The 23953-nt window shown below is 54.3% G+C and overlaps 3 protein-coding genes across 3 annotated transcripts; 1 reads left to right on the top strand and 2 right to left on the bottom strand.

Annotated features, from left to right (window-relative positions):
- Positions 1-302: 302 nt before the first annotated feature.
- On the bottom strand, positions 303-14557 carry LOC34617345. The gene is made up of 26 exons (XM_026337262.1): positions 14442-14557; positions 13829-14095; positions 13119-13438; positions 12123-12448; positions 11834-11971; positions 11340-11609; positions 10938-11184; positions 10582-10781; positions 9931-10431; positions 9165-9442; positions 8472-8905; positions 8142-8309; positions 7567-7914; positions 7294-7350; positions 5816-6597; positions 5328-5682; positions 4999-5166; positions 4564-4824; positions 4267-4308; positions 3750-3879; positions 2608-3319; positions 2173-2325; positions 1607-1896; positions 1159-1401; positions 674-939; positions 303-493 (listed from the first exon to the last, which is right to left on the bottom strand). Exons 1-26 carry the CDS (start codon positions 14555-14557, stop codon positions 303-305), a joined length of 7263 nt encoding a protein of 2420 aa, XP_026193047.1.
- A 2378-nt stretch (positions 14558-16935) lies between these two features.
- Positions 16936-19140, top strand: LOC34617346 (tubulin beta chain). Its single transcript, XM_022730720.2, has 5 exons — positions 16936-17031; positions 17465-18321; positions 18455-18691; positions 18874-18961; positions 19084-19140. Exons 1-5 carry the CDS (start codon positions 16936-16938, stop codon positions 19138-19140), a joined length of 1335 nt encoding a protein of 444 aa, XP_022591228.1.
- A 667-nt stretch (positions 19141-19807) lies between these two features.
- Positions 19808-23697, bottom strand: LOC34617347. Its single transcript, XM_026337261.1, has 7 exons — positions 23570-23697; positions 23036-23115; positions 22409-22630; positions 21443-22269; positions 20768-21039; positions 20280-20401; positions 19808-20145 (listed from the first exon to the last, which is right to left on the bottom strand). Exons 1-7 carry the CDS (start codon positions 23695-23697, stop codon positions 19808-19810), a joined length of 1989 nt encoding a protein of 662 aa, XP_026193046.1.
- Between the last annotated feature and the right edge of the window lie 256 nt (positions 23698-23953).

Genomic DNA, 23953 nt, shown 5'->3' with positions numbered 1-23953 from the left:
AGTGGGTACAATATTCAGCATGCTAATGTTGGAAGCTTAAAAAGGAACAAACACGATGAACCGATATCCTCTAACAGCTCCAACACTAGCAAGATAGACCTTTTTGTTCATCTAGCACGGAAGTGGTTCCTCATCTGATGCAGATGTCGCACCAGCCACTTTTTCCCGCAGCTAAAAACCCTGCAGTGGAGCGCGCATGCTCCAGCCTCTCTTGCGGTGCATTCCAAAGAGCCGTAAATGTACTGAAAGGGGCTATGTATTGAAAAAGTAACCGCAACAATTACTTTCTAGACGCCCACATCTCATGAGCGATCACAAAAAAGCCACGGCGTTTCTCCCATCCCTGGGAGATCCGCTACCCTGGCTGTAACGTCAACTGGGTCTCCTTCGTGCATAGGGCCTTCATCTACGCAGCCAATCGTGATGGGTACGGGGCCATATGATGAATTTACCGTCCGAGTTAGCTCCAGGCCATCCGACGGCAAACGTGATGCTGAAACACCACACCACTCAATCGCAAGTCAGGAATGTGGCAGCAACATGCATCCGCGGCATTGCGTAAGCATGAATGTAGACAACATAGGCAAAACCAATGGGAAGGGCGGACGTCTACGAGCGCAGGGATACCGACGTATGAGACCCGGGAGTTTGCATCAGTTAGTGTAGGATAGACTTGACTTGCCAGCCCTAGAGAAAGTCTTCATCCTGCTGGTAGACAGTATCCCCTGGAAAACGTGTGCAACTGCTGGCCCTCGTCTGAAAAGCTTGCACACCAGGACTACAATAACTGCGAGGACAATAAGCAGGACGACAATGGAGACGCTTCCAGCCCTGAAACCCTGGTTTTGCACGTCGGGGGGGATTTCTGAAAAGCGGTATGCAAACGGCTGCGCCACTCCAGCTGTTCCAGGGATTACGTATTTGGCCACTAATCCGATCCTGCGACACATATACCGCCCCATAAGTCCCCTCCGCAATCAGAAACCGTCTCCCTCCGCCCTTCATCGCCGTACCTGAAAACTCTGTGCACAAGAGGGCTGCGGGCCCCTATTTTCCATCATCACGTGGAAAAGGGTGCCTGTTTTTCAGCCTCCTGATGTGGAGTGCTCACAGTTGAATGCTGAACAACCGGTGCACACAGAGCAAAGGCCCACTGACCTGTAACCAGAACCGCTCTCAAAGTCGAGGTCCAAAGAGTAGGCAAGAACGCCTTCTGGAATGCTGATCTTCTCGGCCGCTCCCAAGAGAAAAGTGTCTTGATACATCCCACAGCTTGACAGCCAATTGCCTTGAACCTTGTCTGTCTTCGCCACAAAGAGCTCGTATTCTACCGAGTCAGGAGGCACCGCCGATCCCCGCACCGCGACGTCGTGCGATGCGCACCCCCAGTCCCCTGAGTCGCTGCAGCCGCAGGAAAGAGAGACAGCAGCAGTGCGCAAGGCTTATGACCCCTGTCTCAAATCCTCTTTCGCACCACCTATTGGCAGTCTACGCACTCCTCGTTTTCCTCTCCGACAACAGTCGGATCAAACACATTTCGAGATCGGCTGCCTCACGGATGCATACAACAGAATCTCCAGGCCTTCGTGGCACTAGAATGCCGCACCTGCTGCTTTCAATAACCGTCTCCACCGCAGGTACCGCCATAAGAGGACTCCACCAGATATCAGCAGTGAGTCGTTTGGATTCTTCTCCCCACAGGCGAGGCAGCCAAGTGGCAGTGCGCAACCTCCAGTTCACATCAATGTTTTCCGCTCCCAGGCATATGACAGAGTCAAGAGGGTCAATGCGGATGGAAAAGCTGGAGCTCTTCCCCCCAGTAAACCCTTCGGAACGGTAGTGACTCGCCGCCCTCACGGAGGCACCCACATAGTTCAAACTCGAGCTCGGGACGACCTATGCGCAACACACCAGGGAAGAGACCTAGAAGGTGGCGTATAATGAAGCCCAAGGTAGCTTCACGGAGGGGCGGTTTGGGCTCAGTAACGGTGGATACCTTAAATCGGAACTGCAAGCATAGCTGTCCTGTCTGGCACTCAGCCAATCCGTCACGTCAGCAAACAAGACTACTTCGGGGAGATGGTCCAAAAGGCAGCCACCGATATTTGCACACCGCGAATCCTTGCTCACTACCTGCACCTAGGCGGCATCAACAAGGGACCCTGATCTTACCAAGCTAATAAGGCCCTGCTTGGCCAGAATCTCCTGCGTTTGAGACCTTTCAATGCTCTTGAGAGTACCTAGAAACCAAGGATTTTTCTCCGCCTGGATGCGCACCTGCACTTTATTGGTACCCCAGCCAAAACCGACTCCGCCGCTGCATGCCTGAGGAAGCCGCCGATCAACACAGGAACAAGCTAATACACTCTTGTGAAGCTAACTAGTGTTCTGACTATCATAAAAAAGCCACAAAACTACTGGCAAAAATAGAGGACCTTCGCCCTGGTGGGCTTGGACCGGCACAAGGCAACGGACACAGAAACATAACGGGGCCAAAGGGAGTATACTGATGGTTCCGTCAAAGTTCTCAGAGACACGCACATATACATAGACATTAAGTCCATTATAATACAAGGACTCGTATCATGAAGAAATGTCCATATACACTTTGAGAGGGATGGGTTGAGCCGCAGCCCGGCCTAGCGGAGCAGGAGCTTCGCGCGCTTTCTGGCTGCCTATCATCGTCTCTTTCCCTCTGCTCAGACTCCTGCCATCTGCACCACCTTGTGTTCTCCTATCTAGCTGTACTAGTCTTTCTGAATCCATGCGTATGCCCCTTAACCCTGGTCTCACCTGCACTGACAGTAGGAGCCTCTCAGACTTGTTAGCTGGCTTCCACACTCGAATGGCAAAGTAGTCAGCGATAAACATGAAGGCCGATGATCCAGCCCTCCGGAGCTTCATCTGGGGCTTGCGCGAGATGTAGCCTAGCATGGGGAGGCCCAAAGGGAGTACGCGGGCTGTTGACTGGTGCTGCAGAGAGGCCCTCATCCTAAAGAAGACAGGGGAGGGGGAGGTGGAATAGACCCCTATCCTGTATTGGCAAACCGGGCTGTTGTACTGGTGCATATTGTTTTCCACGACTGCGACAAGTTGGTTATATTCGTTAAGGTATGCTGTGTCGGTGTAAAGGCTGGCTGAGGGTCTTAAATTAGAACTCCACATGCTCCTGCCAAACGTCTCGTTGTTGCACGACTGCACGAATACGCTGAGGGACTGCAGCATATCTTGAGCCGCTTTCTTAAAGCGCCCATGTTGCTCGTACGACACGCTTCGTATATCGACATCCAGGCTCACGATCAAATAGCCACCCGCAACCCTGCAGCACCCTCACTTACACGGACGGCGTTCGATAGGGTCCAAGGGGCAGGCGACTACAGCAACGGGAAGCAATGGATCTGGAAACGATGCATATCTAGAAACTCCGAGAGAGCAACTGAAACGGGCAGAGAGACGATGGCACAGGCACACGCCTAGACCTCCAGACAAAATCAGCAGAGTTTCAGATGCACAGCGGTATGCACACTCGCCAGCTCAATAAAAGCTGAAGCTTGCGCAGCAGCACATGAAGTGGTCAAACGGACACCCTGCTACATATATATTGGTCTACAAGGACGCAAGAAATGCGATATGAACACCCCACGGAAAGATGGCATAAGGCAGCCGAAGCCCCCAACCTACCCCCTGCCCAACCCCCGCTTAGTCCTGTCGCGACTGGCGCGGCTGAAGCGCAGGCAGCAACAACCCACGTGGTTTCAAAGGAGAAAAACTTTGGAGCTTTGGCCTCTACGGAATAAACCGCTTCATCGTGATTATCGCGCAGAGGAATAAAGTTGCCTTGCTGCCTGGCAACGAACTGCAGCAGCGGCTCGTGGCCCTGTCGGAAAAGGCACCCACAGCGCACATTCATCATGCAATGGCGGGTACAGGAGGCCGTCACGCTCCAGTAAAACACTCGAGTCACAGATGTAGCGATTTATATCATTATCCTGGAGGAAGAGGCACGTTGTTGGGCAATACCAGAGAAACACAAGCCATGAGTCGGATACGGGACAGGACGAGAAAGCTGTGGATTCGCAAGTGAGATTCAATATGCCCTGGCTAGAACAAGAGCATACACCCTTCTCACCGGGCTTATCTTGGTCTCCACACGTATGACAACATAGAGAAGCCTTCTAAGATGCACGGCCCTGCGTTCTGCCAAGATGTCGATATCCGTAATCCCCTGGTCCCCTAACAAATAGCTCTTCCCTTTCCAGCACATCTCAGACCGGTCAGGCAGCACACAGCGCTTTTCCGAGTAGGGGCCTGCATGCATGGCAGCACGCAAGTGCCGAAGCGCACGTGCAAGAAATGCACAGCCGTGTGCTCGCCAGCAAAGCAAACCAGCGGCGTCAAGTTAAGCAGCCACGAAAGAAAAAGTAGTCTTCCCGTATCTTCAAGGAACAAGTGCACGCACGCACGTGCACGTAGCGCATAAATATCTCACAGCACCCCAGAGGTGGGCAGGGTAGCACCGGCAGGGATAGCATTAGCAGCAATAAAAGTGTGTGAAAGTCCCACTGGGGTCACTTAGAAGGCTTTCGCTGTAGTCCAACCAAGCGCTCATCTCCTTGATGAGCTTTGCATCGCTGGATGTGAGCCTGAGAGAGACATCTGCGGAGACGTTGTCGAGAGACAGCAGCAATACTTTAACTCCATTAGTCTGTAGAAACATTTGCAACACCAAATCCAGGGGTTCCTCAAAGGCGCATTGGATAAAATAATCCTTCAACCGCGAAGTCGCAACTAATGTAAAGTCCACGTCTCGAGGCATGTCTTGCTCTGCGCGCAAATGAGACAAACCGGAGCCGCTCGCATACACGCCTCACAAAACGAAAATGCACAGTGCACCAGTGGGACACATGGGCGACCGCCAGTATGTCCCTCATCTCACAAAGAGTGCATGGAAGATACGGGGTTCTCAAGAGCTGCAGTTTTGGAGGCGCGCAAATGTACCCTGTGCGTGTCTATCAAAGACAGAAATAAGTAGCTGGCAGCTTGCCACAGATTGAAGGGGCCCGTCTTCATCCGACATGCCGCCCTTCAGCCCCTTCGCCTCCCTAAGGTTGCTGGGAGCACAGGCCGTCTCAAAGTCTTCACTTCCCACAAGAGCCCACGCGTGACCTATGCAAAGCCACAAGCCACACACTCGAAAGCAAGTTGCCGTGCCGCAAATGTCTGATTGACGCGTGTCCGCTCGCCAGTAATGCATGCACTTTGCGTTGGTCTGACTCAAAACTCCTTCGGCAGCGTCGATGCCCCTGCGTCCAGCAGCAGGGCCTTACCGATGTTGAGATAAAGTGTATTGGGGTCGTCGCTGTAGGGCTGGAGCTTAAAGACTCCCGGAGGAGGATCGGATCCCGGAGGTGGTTGCTGCGGGAAACCTTGCTCGGGTTGGAGTCTGGCGGCGTAGACGTCAATGGAGTGAGTGACTGAGGTCGCCCGTAGCGTCAAAAGCTCGTTCGCGAAGGCGTCTGCTTTTTCAGAAACTACAGAGGGGCTCCAGACAAATCGCTCGGGGATGCCCGCGCGGATTGTTCCGCGCACTGGGAAACCCGTCCGCAACACTCGCGCGGGGGGTGACTCGGAGGCAGAAGCTTCTATTTTTGCGAGCAGCTCGTAAGAACACATCTCAGCACTCTCCAGCGAAGGCGCATGCACCTGAAAACGGCAGGATGCAAGGGAGACGACGGAAGGAGGGGAAAGCTGGGGGCGGCAAGGCGAGGGCTGAAGAAAGTGCTAGAGGAAGGCCGGCGTAGACATGTGGAATCACAGAGACACGCACAGCTTTGATGGGAGCAACAGGGCTATATATATTCGCCTTGAAAGGCCAAGAGACCACAAACTTCCGAGCATAACCGACAGGGCGGCAAGAAGAGGCAAACAAGCACAGCGCGAGAGTAGACATGACAAGAGAGCCGGAGCACAGGGGTGGTACGCAACCACGTACAAGAAGAAGAAAGAAGCCCTCCGTCCACGGCCTAGCCCTTCGAGTTACAATGATCTGTCGATTATCCGGATAAGGCCAGGCTTTCACCTCCCCATCTGGCCATCGCAGCGAGAGCGAAACTCCACAACCTGTACTCTCGAGGGCTATCTTTAGGGCAGCGTCCTCATCAGTTTCGATCAATGTTGGATGCAGGTCTATTCGAAAGTAGTCAGTACTTCCCCGGTGAAGGACACCTCGCACAGGAGCTCCGGAAGCGATGGGTGTGACAGGAATAGCGGAGGAGTGACTGCCATCCAGCGTTATGGAAAAGGGTTGCGGCACCGGGGACGCAACATCAATTCTCAAGACACAGAGGTCAAGCGCCTGAGATACTTTCGTCGCCTGAGATACCTGCTCTGTAACAGCAACCTCCGCCTGTGAGTCGGGGAACGTACAAGAGAGCGCCCTCTGCTGAAGGGCTACCTTTGTATGATGGATTTTTATATCCGGAGAAGCCAATCCGTCCGTCCACCACTGGGCCGACCCCTCACTCAAAGGTGTTAAATCCCGAAGGTTTGCTGCCTTCTCAACGGCCACAAAAGCATCAGCCCCACTCTCCACATTCACTGCACGCAAATGCAACAAAAATCCCCGCCAACAAGGGCAGAGCTGAAGGTCCTAGAGAAGAGGCTCAAAAACAAGAACCCCGCTGAGCACGCACGTGGAAGAACAGAACGGTGGCATGTCTGTCCGCTGCCAGCACCTCAAGCAGGCGGAGCAGCATAAAATAGACACTGCATGACAGCAAAGGAACTAAATGAGTCCTTAGTGGCAGGCCTAGGGCGGCAGGTCAGGAGCCGAAGCGAAAGGAGACACACACCGGAAGTGACACGAAGGCACATGTCTTAAGAAAAACTCTATAAGAAAGGCTAGGGATTCCTGCCCTTTGTGCGTCGAAGAAAGTGCAGTGGGCATGCTTGCGGCAACAGTTTCCAAACCCAAAGCCCTCAACGCACGCGTGACTCGGTAGTCGAATTGCTGCTTGAGGTTGGCGAAGACAAAGGTCTTGTGCCTCTTGGGTTGCAAGACTCCACTGATCGATCTACCCAGTGGGATAAAGGTAACCTCGTCCTCATCAATGTCTGCCGTAAGGGTGAACTTGCTAGGCTGTGCAGCCGTGACAAGTACGTAAAAGGTGCATGCCCCATGGGCCTCAACAACCCGTCTGTTGCAGTGCTTCCTAAAGAGGGGGCTGCCACGCGAAATATACACCAGATCATCTCCAATGTCATCCGAATAAAACAACACTGTTTCGGGGTGGCGGTTTGATACGTCTCGCCGTGCACCAACGTACATCCCTGCATCGCCGACTGCGCCACCTGCACAGACACCGCACATAAACTCCAAACTCAAAGCGTTGTTCCCTCAAGAATCACGCGGCAGAAGGGCAGCAGCAGCAGAATGAGCATACGCTCCACAGAACATAGCAGTGAACACGGCATCTGGCCCTAAATGTACAGCCTGCTGCTGCTGCTGGTGCCCCCGCTAAGCTAAATTTACGCGTGTCGCAGACAGTGCGGAGGGCTTGCGCCTACTCGTTAGCGTCAAAATGATGTCTTTGGATAAGTTTAAGACCTGCAAGACAAACAACCTTTCCTCTTCGGGACCAAGAAAGCCCTCTGCGGGTTCGCCGATGGCGAGCGGTATAGCATGCCGAAGAAAGCTGCACGTGATGGAGAACTTGTCGTACTGCGCGTCCGTGGGCGTTGCTGCTGCCGCCTGAGCTGCTGCTGCTGTGTTTGGTGCTTTCGTTTCTGGAAGAGAAGGGCCTCTATTCTCGGGGTCAGGCGCCACGGGATTGGCGGCATGTGTGGAATTAAAGCCCTCCGCGACGATAACGTAGGCAGCTTCTAGTCCCAGCTGAGTAGAACCCTCTCCCTGCTCTAGCATCTCGAGTACACTTACGGACGGAATGCTTCGTTGAGAAGCCGCCGGCCAGTAGATGGAGCCTGAACAATCGCTCACAAACGCCAACCTCTAAACCCGTAGCGGCCTCCCTCCCGACGCCCTCCTAAGCAAACCACGCAAAATTTCGATGCCTCGAAATCACCCGGGTGTTAGATGTCGAACTCGCAAGCAACGATCCAGCACCCAGCTCTGCGAGCCTTACTAGGGTCCTCAGGTAGGGGCAGTTTGTAAGCCTCGGCAGGAAACGCCTTGAATCCCTTGGGCACCTCCGTGTCGCCCCATGTTACTGCATTCGCAAAGAGTCGAACTGAGGTAGCTCCGAAACGCGTCGCTGCGCACCGCATGGCGGATTCAACAGGCACCCCTCCAGCTGCAAGGCGCAAAGCGCAAGCACAGGGGAAGACGGCCTCAAGACCTCACCACAGCGAAGCCACCCACCCGCGTTTAGAACAGTGTAGAGGGGACGCTGCAATTCTAAATCCTCGAGTTACGTGGAATCTAGGCTAACGACACGAGTGTCTCTAGGTCGCACCGAGCTCCAAGCTGAACGTAAGCGGGAAGATAAAGATTTTTCTGTGGTTTGGGTCGGAAGGATCCGCAGATATGTCCTCGGCGACATGCACCCCGTCCATGAGGTGTTGCGCCCGTGATTCAATGACTTGGAGTTTTGGACTTCTGTGCACCCGCACGCTGCCATCGGCAAGGGCTCCTACACTTGCGGTGATCTGGAGCGACACTGGGGAATCCTTCGTTGCAGTGCTGAACAGAATCTTCCAGAGACCTACAGCTTTCTCTGGATCCACCTGAAGGGCGCTCTCCGCATGCTTTCGCTCTAGCCGGATGACCGCCGATAGGGGCGTCAGCCGGTTGGCGTCAAAAGTATATGGCACGGTGGCGCCTGGAGGAAAGACATAGGCATCCGTCAGTGTGTCGCTCGTTACCAAGCTCAGATGAAAGGCCAAAGGACTGAAGCGCAAGCAACAAAATCCTGGAAATGCCCGATTCCGCAAGCTCCAGAGAGCACAACACGCGCATGCCCGATGCGCGCTCGTGTAGAATCCCCACCCACACATACATCAAGGGCGGCGGCTACAGCCCCACTCTCTTGCTAGCCAGCGCCTTGTAGAGCCAGCATAAACTCTCAAAACACTAGCTTTCCACTCCCACACACGAGTTCCGCATTTCAAAACCCTAGAGAACACCAGTGAGACGGCTGTCAGGGCACCTGTCTGCAGCTTCGAGGTCTTTCAAATGCGCCTGAGTGACCATCAGCGTGCAGGAAAGGTCTCCAGTCTCCCCCGCCTCTGAGGCTATAGGAGGAGCCTTGTAGCCTTCCCTACCATCCACCTTTCCAAAGCGGAAGGCCCGACCCCCGTGCCAATCGCCTTGCAGCCGAGCAAAAAAGGGCACTCCATTATGCAGCATTACCGAGGACACGTGAGCATCGGCAGCGCTCTGTCTGTGCAGCAGCAGCGAGAAACTGCACTCAAATGCGCACAGACGCTTTAAAATGAACAACATGCACGGCGTCATCTATATTCCGAAGAAGAAGCCAAATGTTGCAAGCTAAGGCCGCAAAGAAGATCCCCAGGGAGGTTGCCGCCAAGCGGCACGAAAATGCGAGGAATCAGGCCAGCCAAGGAGCCCTATCGAACGGCCCATGGAAGCCCTTGGCAAATCGGCGCTTACACGCTGGTATTCCACTTAGAAAGTCTGAAGCGGATGGCGTAAAAGTGATCGGGAATAAGGCGAGGGAGGGGAAGAATGACCGTGTCGTCCTCTTCGCTCTCAACAACGGCGCAGAGCGACCCCGGCGGAGTTGTATTCGGTAAAGGCAGACCCTAGGAGGAAAGGAACAACACGCACAGCAGCAGCGAGCGAACAGGCAGCCGCTGCTACACACAGCGCCGATTCCCGACGGGGCACTTGAGTCAATCCCGCGTGCTGTTGCTGTTGGGAAAGCAAATAGAAAAGACCGCTAGACACTGTACCGCAGTGCAGACTAGCAAAGCCTGCCTGCGCAGCCCTGGAGAGCCGAAGGCCAGGAAATCGGGGATAAGGGCTTGAAGCCATGCATGCATGCGTACTGAGCAGATGGCGAGCGGCGTAAGAGCAGACTGGCAAGGAAAGACACACGTCTCAGCGGGTGACGGGCCCTTCTGCTTAGTGAGTTTGAGGGTCAGGGGTCCTCCCGACTTGTCCGTGCTGAACGCTGCATGCTCGTAGTGGCAGGACTGAGAGTAGGGAATAAGGCTGAGGAAGGTCACGTTGTCGATATCCAGGATCTCAAAGAGCCTAGGGTCCTGCTTGCTGCTTTCGCTCGACAAAGTCAATCGAAAAAGAGCATGCGACGCCTCGCGGGATCGTACGCCGCAGATAAACTCTCCGTACGGAGCCTGAGCCCGGCGATGGTCGGTCCTAACCCGCAAAGCCACCAACCCGTTGTACTCCGCCTCGTTTGTCCGCCAGCATTCCGGCTGCTCTTTTGTGGACTGCAGCACTCCAACACAAGCATGCGTCATGCAGCCTCTCCTAGGTGCTATTACGAAGAGGAGTGCCGCGCTGCCAGGCTCCGTGGGCAGCAGTGTCACTGTCTCTCCCCACGAACAGGCCCTCCAGACGCCACCCCATGCTGCCCCTACCAGCGCGGGATCGGGATGCGTTTCTCTTGATGCGTTACAACAGGCAATGCCCGGGGGCTCTCCGTCCAGGGCGAAGGCCGTGACAAGAAATGGATGATACTTATCTTTGCCCTCCCTCTGAGGAACAAGCTGAGGGGTGCAATATGCTGCCGGGTCGAAGGCAGACTCCTCAAACTTGAAACTAAAAAGCCGCAAGCTGTCTGCACGCCAAAGCACTGCACACAAAGACGGGTAGTCCTTCGCGCCACCCATTCGAATTCAACCCTCCACTCCTATCCCTTTCGCCTAAGGCCCCAGACTCTCCAGGGCGTCACGACAATCGCTGCCAGGTAGCTGTTGGAGGGCTTAAGGCGCACTTTCCGGCATAATGATATCCAGAGACTGCTCCATGCTAACAGCCGTGATGGCCGTAGGGGCCCCCACGGAGAGAATGAAATCCTGCGAGGCCTTCATATACGCCCGCAGATGAACCAGCACGTGCAGCACTCCATCCTTTTCTGCAGCACAACCCAGAAAAAGTGCGTGACTCTGAACTCCTGAGATGCCGCAGCCCAAGCCCTCCATTGCTAGACCATCCCCGCCTCCAAGAGACGCACAAAACAGCTAAACGAAGGCTCATGTGAGAGGCATCATAGCCTCCTCGTGAGGCAGACACAAGCCGAAGGGCCTCGCTGGCCCCCCGAAGGCAAGCAGTCGCTCAGCGCCACCCATCCACAAGAGCTCGCACGGAACGAATGAAAAAAAAACGACGGACTCGCTCGAGCTGACAGGTACACCGTGCCGCCAATCGTTCCCTGGGGTCCAATGGTCTCGCACTGAGCGCCGGCAGCGGCCTCTTCAGAGTCTTCCTCAGAAGAGCCGTCATACCACTTGTCTTCCACCTCCGTGACAGTTTGAGGAACACAGTCCCAAGCAGCTAACAACACGAACGGCGAAGACACCTGCAGATCGCTCGAGGTCGCCACTTGCTGCTTTTTGCTCAATGTCTGAGGCGTACGTACGGCACCCGAAACACTCAACCCCGAAAACTGGATCCTTGCTCTACCTTTAGACGCGCATACATGTACACACACATTTACCAGTGTGCCCCTTGCAGTTCAATATCTGCGAAAGTCTGCCGGCCGTGGAGAACCCAAGAGAGGCACTTCGAGGGTCCATATCTTGCAGCATACGGGCTCAGAGGTCGAGTTTGAAGGCAAGGGTATGGAACATACCAGCTCGAGAATATCTCCTTCTCCCAGTCCAGGGTTACGAAAGCAGCCGTTTTCTTGCGTGCAATGCAACACGAAATGAGCTGCTGAGTGCCGGGAGGCCCTTCCAGAGACCGTGCTACACGAGAAGCCCCCTCCGGTTCCCTCGGCGGCGCACTGAGCACACCCCACACCCCGCACTCAGAAGCCAAAAGACTGGGGATTTAAAGGCAAGCAGAGCGCACTGTACGCAATGCCCGTCAAGCCGCCCATAGCCCGCAGGGGGCGACTAGCATGGGCTGTAAAGATCCCCGAAACTCTACGCCCTGAAGCCTAGGATGCCCTTCTCACGCGTATTTTATTGGCGTTGGTGTCAGCGGCAGAGAGGCTATTTAGATGCGCGGTCAAGTGCGGCTTGCAGGGTTCGCTACAGACGACATAAACAAAGAGAGAATCCGCCGAAGCAGCCCCCAAAAACCCCTCTGGAGGCCCAAGAAAATTTCTAGCGTCTCCAAGCGACACGTAGGTGTAGATGCTTCCCGTTGCCGTGATATCGCGTCGTTCCTGGCACTCGTCTGAGGCTTCGCTGCCGGTGAAGAGCAGCAAGCGGAGTGTCTGAGCACCCACCCACACACCGTGAGCCTCCAGCCTTAGAGCCTTCGGCCATGCATTTGCGCCTTTCTAGAGGAGGCAAGAGCGCGTGTGTGGCGAGACCCTTGTGGGGGAGGGGGGCGGATGGATGGATCGGGAAAATCCAGGAGCAGCAGCAGCTCGAGCCTTAAGGCCTGGAGTAAGTGCTGCGCAGCTCACGGTGAGAGGGGAATCCGCTACCACGAAAAACGCTAGCAACGGCACATCATCCGCAAGAACAGGTGTCTGCAAGTGCACGGGGAGGGATGCACTCAAGGGCCCCAACTCTCGCAGAGGCAACGCAAGGCGATGCAAGCGCGAGGCGCCATCAGCGAACCAGGACCAGTCGGCAAGCCGTCCTAGCGATATCTGGAAAAGCACAACATGCAAATCCAGTGCCCGCATCCTGGAAACGGCGCGAGCTGCTGCAGAAACACGACTCGCGCGTCCTCCTCTCTACGTCTGCGCAGCCAGGCAAGAAGGCCCCTCTGCTATTCCCCCACGACTACGCAGCGCTGCATGGAGGAGACTTGCGCCTCCCCACAATGCGCTGCTGCAGCAAGCCAAGCCAAGCCAGGCCGACCGTGCCCTCACTCCTCCTTACACGCAAGTAGTGCTGCCTAAAAAGAAAACTTACCCGCGTAGGCGGGGAGCCTGGCCGTTCCTTAAGGTAGCTGCAGTCCTCTCGGATGCCGCTGCTGCTGTAGCCCCCATTGCCGCTGGTATTAGTGCCGCTCCCGAGGAGCAGTTCTTGCAGCTGCTTGCTTGCCGGGTCGTCTGGCGTCACGGCTGCCTCCAAGCCGACGGCGTCATGCTCCGGAGAAGAGCTCCGTGGCAGTGCCAAAATAGGGGGCCCCCCTTCGCCACTCGCCTGCCCTCCAACGGCGTCACGAGAGTCACCCCCAAACGCAGAAGTAGGGGGAGAAGCGCCAGCATCAAAACCCACAGATCCGTCAGGAGGCGACGTCGAAGATGACACTTCAGAAACCGATTGAGCCATCTGCACTATATCTTTCACATCCAGGGAGTGAGCATGACTACCGGCCGGCACAGCCATCGCTGAATCCATGCGGGGACCCTGCTGCTGTTGCTGTTGCTGTTGCTGTTGCTGTAGCATCAACAACAATTGCTGCAGCACCGTCGACTGGCTCCGGCTATGCTGCTGTTGCTGTTGTTGCTGTTGCTGCTGCAAAAGTTGTTGCCCCTGCGGAGTCTGTTTCTCTGCCTTTTGCTGCATCTGCTGCAAGAGAGCCTGCTGCAGTGGCAACTGGACCGGGTGCTGTTGCAGCGCTGGCTGCTGCGACCCCTCTAGCTGCTGCGCTTGCTTCAGCTGCGGCAGCAACTGTTGGAGTTGGGGTAACAGCTGCTGAAGCTGCGGTAGGGTCTGCTGCAGCTGCGACTCCTCCACCAGCGGCCTATACGGCTGCTGCTGTGGAGGAGCTGTGGGTTCTGCTGGTGCAGGAACCACCCCGCCAGCAACAGCAACAGGAGGCACCTGGCTTCGGGCCGTAGAGGCCTCGTTTGCTCCGGCTTCTTGCATTGATTTTGCTAGTGAAGCGGTTACTCCTAAAGTAGACGGCGGCATTGGCGTTCTTGGGGTCTCTGCAGCTGTTGGAGTAGGTGGAGTTGGGAGGGTTATTGTAGCTGGTGGAGGTGGTTTTTGAGCTCCGAGACCTCTTTGCTGGGGAGCTGGCCTTTCTTGAGCTTCCACTGCCCACAGCCAGGGGCTGTGTCGCTCATGGCCATGGCTCAACAGCAGCAGCAGCAAAAGCAACAGAATGCCTTGTGGGGAGCATCCCCGCCGGAGGAGCAGCAGCTGCTGCTGCATTATATCGCACTCAGCGGCGGCAGCAGCTGCTCAAAGTGAGGGGAGCTAGGGCATGCTAAGCCTACAGCCCTTGTACTGCACAGGAGAGTGGAGAGGCCTCAGGGGTGCTCCTACAGCCGGGCATCTACGCCGAGCTAAAGCCCTGCAGGCTAAACTTTAAACCCTATCATAGCAAGCAGATAGCAGTGGTCCCGCTATCTTGCAAAAAAAACCCGAAAGCCTTGTCGAAAAACGGTGTATTCGCAAGGCTCATCATGAGGGGCTGAGCTCCCCCCCCGGTCCCACAGCGCGAACCCCCAAGTCCAGCAAGCGACACTTCTTCCTGCATCCTAATCGCGCACACTCTGAAAACTAAGTCATATAATAATAAGGCTTAAATCCCGAACTCAAAAACCCAAGAGGGCAAATCCTTTAATCGGGGACCGCAAATTCCATTCCGCCAGAGCGCAAGGGCTTCACCCTACAAGGACCTACACGAAATCCCACTTGAAAGCCTAATAATGTCTGCGAGTACAAAAAATCCTTAACCCAAGATGTTAAAGCCTAAAGACTCAGAACGTAACAAACCCTTAACTATTTAGCCTCAGAACCAGGAGAACTAAAAACCGAGAGCGTGACCCTCAAGCTATGACCGTGAAATCAAAGCCTGAGAGTGTAGATGCTTAGCCCCCGATCGTGTAGCCTAAGCACTGAGCGAGCTCATCCTTACGCCAAGAGATGTACGTCTAGAGTCCGATAGTATAACCCTTTACCTCTAGACCAGGAAACCAAAGGCCCTGGAGTATACCCTTACACCTTCAAAACGGGGAATCCTTAAGTCTGAGAGCGTAAACCCTTACCCCAAACTCGTGAAGCTCAAAGACTGAGCGCGAACATCCTTACGCCAAGAGATGGAGGTCTAGAGTCTGAGAGTATAACCCCGTACCTCTAGACCGGAAAAGCTAGAGTCTGAGAGTGTATACCCTTACCACAAAATTAGGAGAACAAAAGCCTCAGAGTGTAGCACTTCACCCCTGAACGGGAAAACGTAAGGTCTGAGAGCGTAGACCCTTAACCCAAAATCGTGAAGCCCAAAGACTAAGCACGTAAATACTTACTCCAAGACCGGTAAACCTAAAGCCTGAGAGTGTATACCCTTACTCCGAGACTGGGAATCCTAAAGCCTGAGGGTGTTACCTTTTACCCTGAGATTGTGAAGCCCAAAGACTAAGCACGTAAATACTTACTCCAAGACCGGTAAACCTAAAGCCTGAGAGTGTATACCCTTACTCCGAGACTGGGAATCCTAAAGCCTGAGGGTGTTACCTTTTACCCTGAGATTGTGAAGCTCGAAGACTATGCGCATAAATACGTATTCGAAGACCGGTAAACCTAAAGCCTGAGAGTGTATACCCTTACTTCAAGACTGGGAATCCTAAAGCCTGAGGGTGTTACCTTTTACCCTGAGATTGTGAAGCTCGAAGACTATGCGCATAAATACTTACTCCAAAACCGGAAAACCTAAAGGCCGAGAGTGTAGACACTCACTAAAGATCTTAAAGTCTTCACACTTTACGCGAAATCCCTTACCAAAAAAGGAGGAAGTATATTGTCTGAGAGTGCAAACCCTTAGCCAACGACGGGCAGACTTAAAGCCCTAGGGTGCGGACCCTTTTCCCGAGACCGGAAGACCTTAAGTCCGAGGGAGTAATCCCACAACTCCAGATCTTGAAGTCTTCATATAGCACGCGCAAACCTTTACCCAAAGAGGAGGAAGTATATGGTCTGAGAGTGCAAACCCTTAGCAGAAGACGGGCAGACCAACAGCCTGTGAGTGCAGACCCTTACCCGAAGACCGCGAACCCCAAAGCCTGAATGTGTGTATCCTTAGCCCAATGTTGCGAAGGCATACGACTAATCACATCAATCCTTATCTACAAACGGAGAAAGCTAAATTTATTCATAGATTGAGACAGTGAAGCCTAGAGACTGCTCTTATGAACCCTCACCCCACGACCCGGAAACAGGCAGCCTGAGAGTGTAAACCCTCGGCTTGAGATCGTGAAGCCTTAAGGCTGAGCGCGTAAACCCTTACACCAAGATCAGGAAACCGAATGCCTGAGGGTGCAAACACTTATCAGAAGACCGGGATACCGGGAGCGTGTCAATGTAAACTCTTCGTCCAAGACCGTGACTGCTGTATGAGCACGGTAGGTTAGTTTTCCCCGCACTACTCCCATTTAAAGCAAGCGACATCTAAATGGAGCGCGCAAAATGAAAACTTAGTCCATCGAAAAGCAATATAAACGGCTCGCGCTTTCCAAGGGCATCAGCCAAGTATGCTCGGTGCGTTAGAGCGAAGGGGGCCTTGTCCGTCACAGCGTACGGGCAGAGAGGGAGAATATGGGCTTCCCTGTGAGTTAAGAAGTTAGCAATGGTTCCTTTAAAATGTCTTATAGATTTGTTTTAAATAAGTGAGGTGGTTCGTTGCACGTGCAGCTGCCACGAAAACAGAATCTCTATGATCCCAGCTCTAGAGGCTTCAACGGTCATCGGACTGCTGGCCTCGTCTGCCGCTGCCTCAAGGAGTTTTGAGCTGTTGTGAGGACGGCACTGCCTGTTCTTCTGACGTGCTCGACAGCTGTCTTCGTTCACACCAATTTCGATTCTTCGTAGGGATTGATTTTATGCTTTAATTTAACCTAATTAGCCAGCAGATACTCCAACATGAGAGAGATAGTTCACGTTCAAGGTGGCCAGTGCGGCAACCAAATCGGCTCCAAGTTCTGGGAGGTTATCTCGGATGAACATGGCGTCGGCCCCGTAAGCTTCTTCACAAATGCCCCGGTTGAGTGCTTTAGAGTCAATTATCCCAGCACCTTTACCTTTCCAATATACAAATATGTGGCGGCTGGTGTGGGCCGCGGGAGAAGGAGCAGCAAATCAGGCACCCCATGTCTGCCGACTGCTTTTATCATCAGTAGTACAAATCTCAAATAGAACCGCCGTGTATTGCATACTCCCACAGTGTGACTTATCCCGAAGCGAAAGCTCTCGAGGCTCTCATCCCAGGTCTCACGCTGTGATCCAGACAGCCATGAGGTAGCCATTTTCGATGGCGGTCGTAAGGCATGATACGTATATCCCCCAATTGTCAAAACTGCTCAAACCGGAGAGTTATGGGTTAGGCTTGTTGTATGTTTATGTGTTATTCCTTTTGCCCCTCATTTTTACTTGCAAATGCGAATTCGCGCAGTCCGGTGAATACCGGGGAGACAGCGATCTACAGCTGGAGAGAATATCAGTCTTTTTCAATGAAGCCACCGGGGGCCGTTTTGTGCCCCGTGCGGTGTTGATGGATTTAGAGCCGGGTACCATGGACTCGGTGAGATCGGGACCACTTGGCCAGATATTTCGACCTGATAACTTTGTCTTCGGCCAGACTGGGGCTGGAAACAACTGGGCAAAGGGCCATTACACTGAGGGAGCAGAACTAATTGACGCGGTAATGGATGTTGTGAGGAAGGAAGCTGAAGGATGCGACTGCCTGCAAGGCTTCCAGGTCACCCACTCCCTGGGAGGGGGCACCGGGAGTGGCATGGGAACTCTTCTGATAAGCAAGGTGAAGGAGGAGTATCCTGATCGGATTATGGAAACCTTTTCTGTCTTCCCGTCGCCAAAGGTTTCTGACACAGTCGTGGAACCCTACAACGCTACTCTCTCGGTACACCAGCTTGTTGAGAACGCTGACGAGGTGCAGGTGATTGACAATGAAGCATTATACGATATATGCTTCCGCACACTAAAGCTGAGTACGCCAACGTACGGCGATCTAAACCATCTGGTTTCAGCTGCAATGTCTGGAGTCACGTGCTGCCTGCGCTTCCCGGGTCAACTAAACTCGGACTTGCGCAAGCTAGCGGTCAATCTCGTGCCTTTCCCAAGACTCCATTTCTTCCTCATCGGTTTCTCCCCCCTTACAAGCAGAGGCTCGCAGCAATACAGAGCGCTTACTGTCCCAGAACTCACCGCTCAGATGTTCGATGCCAAAAACATGATGTGTGCCTCTGACCCACGACATGGCCGCTACCTCACTGCTTCTGCAATGTTCAGGTATGAAGGACAAACACGAAATTTTGTAGAACTGCTTTTAAAAATGCCTTGATAGTGGATAGCTGAGTAGATGGCTTGAGTCGCTTTCTGCAAACTGTGCTTCCTGCCGTTGCAAATACGTTGCTTCTATTAGGGGGAGAATGAGCACGAAGGAGGTGGACGAGCAGATGCTCAACGTGCAGAACAAGAACTCGTCCTACTTTGTTGAGTGGATTCCCAACAACATGAAGTCCAGCGTATGCGATATCCCGCCTAAGGGGCTCAAAATGTCTGTTACCTTTATTGGCAACTCGACGGCAATTCAAGAAATGTTCCGGCGTGTAGCAGACCAATTTACCGCCATGTTCAGGCGCAAGGCATTCTTGCATTGGTGCGTCATTCGGAACCTCGCAAAAAATAAGTTACGAAGTGGCCTCGGGCTGCCTTGGAGGATGTGAAACGGCCGTATGCGTATTGCTAGTCGGGGTGTAATGCCTAGCGCCTCTGGAGGGCCCGTACAACTGCTTTGTTCTTCGATAAGCTTACAAAATTGCGAGATCTTGGGTGCTTCAGGTACACCGGAGAGGGTATGGATGAGATGGAATTCACAGAGGCGGAGTCAAACATGAATGACCTAGTCGCCGAATACCAACAGTACCAGGTGAGGAGAATAAAGGGGGGCGGCAGCGTCGGAAGAGCATGCAGGAGTCCTCCAAAGCGATGGTAGCAATTCGCCTAACGTAACGCCAATGTGTAAACGCTTCTATATGTATTTTGCTGCAGGACGCCACGGCTGAGGATGAGGCTGACATGGAAGAGGATCATGAGGCCGAGGCCTAAACCATTCTTTAAACTCAATGCAAGCATCAAATCTTTAGGTGAACGTAAGTAACGATCGTTTTACTGCGGAAAAATGAAGGGTTTTTTGATGAACGGGTGCATTACAGCACACCTTTAATTTAGTGGACGAGCACTAGCAACTCGGGGCATCACTTTGGGCTCGGAGCACGGGCGCTTGTTTATTGGCTCTGTAGATGACGTTTCGTATTGAGGCCATGATATTGCTTTCATGGTCAGACCAGACGATTATGCGCTTCTAACAAGCAGCAAGATGACCAGTGGTTACCTCAGCAAGATCTGCAGCGTATAGCAGGGGCATCGACGTACGGGTCACCGGCCCCGCAATGCTAACTCTATTAGTAGCATTGAAGTAGCTATTTTTGCGTGATTCACGCCCAATCGAACTAAACTGGTATCGAAGATATCCAAGGTGACGCGCAGCCTCGAAGCAGGAACGACGAGGTCGAAGCTTCTGTAGATCCTTACCCCCAGTTATGCACAGTGCTTGTAGACTCTCGGGTGTCTTTCCGAAGTGAATAAGCGCGATCTACAGCGTGTCTGTACTAGGCTCTGCGGTAGGATGCGTAACTAAAGATTGGTATGCTCAGATAGCTTGCAACGAAGGAGAATCTGATTCGACGATTGAGGAGTTCACGCTCTCTCGAAGCTAGAACAACTGCGGGGCCCCAAAGCTACCCCCCTGGAGGATGCCTCTAAGGCTTCCTGCTGGCACGTGGGTGAGCAGTGCCTCCTTCTGGTTGGCCTTTTCACCTTCGTTCCCGAGCATATCTGCAACTGCATCAAGGCGCTGCAACATCGCGAGCCCGGGGGCGCTGTACAGGAGGGGAAGGGCCCCTCTGTACACGTCGAGCTTCAGGGGCAGCAGCTGTACTTGCTGCTGAGGCTGTTCGGGTTTGATCACCTGCCGAGTGCGCAAGGCTTGGAGACACTTGCTAAAAGGGGCACCTAGCACGCTGGTGTCGTTCGCGATCACTATCTGATCCCCTGGAGTAGACGAAGACGCACGCAAACAGTGACAAATATTTAGCCATATGGTGTCTTGGTGCAGCTGCTCTCCCACACTCACTCTTATCGGACGAGGCCCAGGGGAATCCCCTTGGCGCGAAGCCTGGGCCTACCTTGCATAAGGCCTGCCTCGTCTGCTTTGCTGCCTTCGACCACATATGCGATGTACGAACCTCCCAGTTCCTGAGGATTTGCGTCGACAGCAAAGCCCCACGGGGCCTCTACCGTTGTCTGCCTGCGGATGCACCCGTCCATGCCAAGCAAAAAACGCGAACATACACGCAAGGGAGACAGACGCACAGTGAGGAGTGACCTGGGCATGTGTGGGTGTATCGGGTAGCGGGGATGCGGAAACGGAGCCAGGTGCATGCTCATATCGCCATGAGCGAAGTGGTCTCTTTCAGAAAAGAGGAATCTCTGGCAGTCATAAGATGCCGCGCACAGAGTGCTGCGCTGGCTCGCACGAGTGGGAGAGAGAAACGACACGTGGCTTGCTGCTGCAACAAGTAGGGCTAAACAGCGGCTCGTTGCTAGACCTGCAACCCAGAGAGGCACCAGGCGCAGGATTTATTGTTGCTGCAACAGCCAGTCCAAGTCTCACAACAAAGTAGGCAGCGCGCCGCGCAGCTCCTTCGGATCCAACTTGGCCCTCCTCAGAGCTCGCTCAAGGGCCTCGGTAAGCCTTGCAGGGATAGCAGCAGCAGCGATGGAGGCAATAGCAGCACGCGGCGAAGATTTCGGAGTCGCTGCTGCAGCACAACCCGCAGCCAGGCTTTCTGCCGTCTTGTAGCAGCAGTTGCTTTCCCACAGCCGACCTCGAAGGCGAAGTGCATGGCCCAGCGTGCACCAGGAGAGCGGTAGTAGGGGAGCAGCCTGTGGAAGGGGCGGCAACAGAAACAAAGCACAGACGGGAGTCTGAACATCTGTAGACCCCTTTATAGCTCCGTGGAAGTGGCACCCGCATGCTGCTGCTGCTGCTTTCTTACAAAGAAAGCGAACGCACAGGCGGCTCACACAGCCCTCTAGCACGTGCATGCGCCTGCAAGCCAGTGAGAAGCGCGGCAAGGGAGCAGTAAGATCCCTTTTGGAGCCTCTTCTTGGCCAGAAGCACAGATGAAGGCCACAGAAAAAGAGGTTCAAGTCGGAGACACAGACAGCGATTGGCGGGGGGTGGAAAGTCAGGTAAATGGAGAAGAGAGAGTGCCTAGAGACCGTGCAGACCCAAGGGGAGGCAGCTAGCGGCCGTGAAGGGCAAACACCCGGAGTGTATGTACACCTCGACTGCCTGAACGGCCGTTGGAAGAGCGTCTTCGCCCGCCTTTTCCCTGAGCTTTGCCGTGGCCTCTGCACAGAGGAGCGAGCTCCAAAGGATTCCACGTCGCAGAGGAAGGGCAGCGCGACATCTTTGCAGAAGCACCGCCTGCTGTGGGAACCCTTGCTGGTGCAGCTTCTGTTGCTCCAGCGCTTGGCTTGCCATACGAACTGCAGCAGCGCCATCGGATCGGCGCGAGGCCGCTGGAATCACGAGATCGGCGGCAAATGCAACGTCTTTTAGCGATCGAATCAATACAAGGCCTCGCTCTCGCCTTGTGCTGCTAGCTTCAAGGCTGCTGCGTTGGAGGTTCGCAGATGACACGCCGCGATCTTCGAAAAAAATGTGCACCTGCACAGCACCCTCCTCTAAGGCTTGTTTGAGTCCTGGCTGCTGCTCGAGGCGCTGCAGCTGCTCTTGATTGGGCGTAATGAGCTCGTAGACGACCTGGATCTCGCTATCGCTACCCCACAGGAGACACTGGAGGGTCTCTTGCACCAATGCGGCAGCAACGGCATGAGACGGCGCGTGCAAGAGCTGCACGACAGCCAGCCACTCCTCTGGGCGACTCGCAGCGCAAGCAGACACGGACGCGACTTGCGGTGGATCCGGCGAGACTACATTCGACGGGGGCGTAGAAACTGGTGGGGTTTCAGAGACTGAAGGGGTTCCAGGGACTGACGCCGCTCCTTCGGTTGCAGAGTCTTCGGCAGCAGTTGCAACATGTTGAGCAGCACCACGCCTAGTGATGGCGCGCCTGCTGCACCCCCCAAAGCCTGAGCACTTTCCTGCTGCCCCCTTACCTCGAGAAGCCAAGCGAGGCAGTGGGAAAGAGCCTTTGTTGGCTGCGTTCGTGTTCACGCGAAGAAGAAAAGCAGCACGGGGGCAGGTGGTACCCCCTCTGCAGAGGATGGCCCCAGCTGTGCGCGCGCGACCAGGCGTGCGTGGCGCTGGAAAAGGATACTTGGCAGCCGTCCTCCCAGCAAAAATCGTCAGCAGCAACCAACAGAAAGCGAGCAACGCGAGATGAACTCGCAGCCCACCGGCAGTCGCCCCCCTTGGCGGCAGAGGCCTCGACACGGCCATTGCCGCAGACTTCTAGGGGGTCTCTACATCTCGGGGGCACCATGGCAACCACCTGGAAACAATTCGCTGAAAAGACACGAGGCGCAATTTTCGGAGAAGGCAGACACACACTCCAGGCACTCACGCGCAGCTTGACGGACGAGTCGGCGGCAGCGGGGAAGCCCTTCCGTCGACGCGGTGTCCACAAGTCGGCATTTACACCTGTTCTATGAATAATAGTAAGCGTTCAAAAACGGATCTAAACTCTGATTGAGAGGCGCTTTTACAGGAACCGCCTACCTCTTAATGTATATAAATATATACTAGTACCTCCCCGTGGCTTACTACTCTTGCCACTGGATACCCCCCTCCCATCCCCCTGCACCCCCAACAACTCAAGCCTCCCCATAGCCCCTTACTCAACAACTTTCCAATTAAGCTCAACAAGCTGTCATCAGAAGCTTTACAGCGCCTTCCTGGTGAAATGCCCACGGGCTCCTACACACCCCTCCCTACCTCCTGATACGCACTCCACCTCTGCCGACTGCCTGTCCCTCCATGGACTCCCGCTGCTGCAATGTCTCCAAACGGCATAAGAAGTATGGAGAGACAGCACCTACAACAGTTACCTAAGTTCAACCAAAGAGCCACTTGAGCGACACCTAACCTAAATTCAGCCACCACGGGCCCAGTAACTCGACCCAGGTCACTCAGCTAGCCATTCGAGGCAGCTCCCCCACACAGCCACTTCATAGCACCGAAATAAACCTACCCGAAAAACCGAAAACGGTAAGGGCGAACTGGCGCACCGCTCTACGTGGGCTAGCCGCTGCGACACATGGCAATAGCCACCCCAAAGGACACCCAAGGAGACCCCCCCTAAAAAAACCCCACACCATGAATAGTTAGCTGCCCGTCCGCCTCGGCCTGGAGCACATACATCATACGGACCGCCGGGATGCACGCATGCTGGCTTCGTCATTTATTAAAATCTGGTAACTATGATAGACTCGAGGACAGCACTACCGAGAACTCCACATAACCGAGTTTCTATAACCAGCAAGCCTAGAACAAGGAAGCCTCGCCTCCAGCCACCGAGAGCGAGCGGCGCATTTATCGCTTGCAGTTGTCTCGGCAGCCGCCTCGGGTCCCATTGTTCACAGTGTCGCTGTGCACTGGTGTAAATGCATGGACCACGCTTTAAGAATACAAATACCCATGCAGCGGGCTTCCTAAAATGGCCAAGTCAAGTAGCTAAGCGATGTTTACACTATACACAACCAAACAGCCGTTCCAGCTGCCATCCTTATTGCTGTAGAGCCGGTGCAGCCACTGCACTTGCTGCAGCTGCCCAAAGAAAAAGTATGCACGCCATCCCTTCAGCATTAGGCTGCTGCAGGGTGTCGGCTT

Source organism: Cyclospora cayetanensis, unplaced genomic scaffold, assembly GCF_002999335.1.
Source record: "Cyclospora cayetanensis isolate NF1_C8 unplaced genomic scaffold, CcayRef3 CcayRef3_contig_172, whole genome shotgun sequence".
NCBI classification, from domain to species: Eukaryota; Apicomplexa; class Conoidasida; order Eucoccidiorida; family Eimeriidae; genus Cyclospora; species Cyclospora cayetanensis.
Note: the sequence above shows the minus strand (reverse complement) of the source record. Positions and strands in the feature narration are given on the sequence as shown.

Excerpts from the sequence above, each read along its gene's own strand:
- LOC34617345 (XM_026337262.1), bottom strand. The coding sequence starts at position 14,557 with ATGCAGGAAGAAGTGTCGCTTGCTGGACTTGGGGGTTCGCGCTGTGGG. Across the intron at positions 14,096-14,441 it reads TTTTTCGACAAGGCTTTCGG|GCCAGCTCCCCAGCAAAGAG; the intron begins GTTTTTTTTGCA and ends AGCTCAAGAAAG. Across the intron at positions 11,972-12,122 it reads CCAACGCCAATAAAATACGC|TGCGGGGTGTGGGGTGTGCT; the intron begins GTGAGAAGGGCA and ends TTGGCTTCTGAG.
- LOC34617346 (XM_022730720.2), top strand. The coding sequence starts at position 16,936 with ATGAGAGAGATAGTTCACGTTCAAGGTGGCCAGTGCGGCAACCAAATC. Across the intron at positions 18,322-18,454 it reads ACTGCTTCTGCAATGTTCAG|GGGGAGAATGAGCACGAAGG; the intron begins GTATGAAGGACA and ends TGCTTCTATTAG. Across the intron at positions 18,692-18,873 it reads CGCAAGGCATTCTTGCATTG|GTACACCGGAGAGGGTATGG; the intron begins GTGCGTCATTCG and ends TGGGTGCTTCAG.
- LOC34617347 (XM_026337261.1), bottom strand. The coding sequence starts at position 23,697 with ATGGGACCCGAGGCGGCTGCCGAGACAACTGCAAGCGATAAATGCGCC. Across the intron at positions 22,631-23,035 it reads GGAGGGGTGTGTAGGAGCCC|CGAATTGTTTCCAGGTGGTT; the intron begins GTGGGCATTTCA and ends GTGTCTTTTCAG. Across the intron at positions 20,402-20,767 it reads GGCGCGCTGCCTACTTTGTT|GCAGACAACGGTAGAGGCCC; the intron begins GTGAGACTTGGA and ends GTGCATCCGCAG.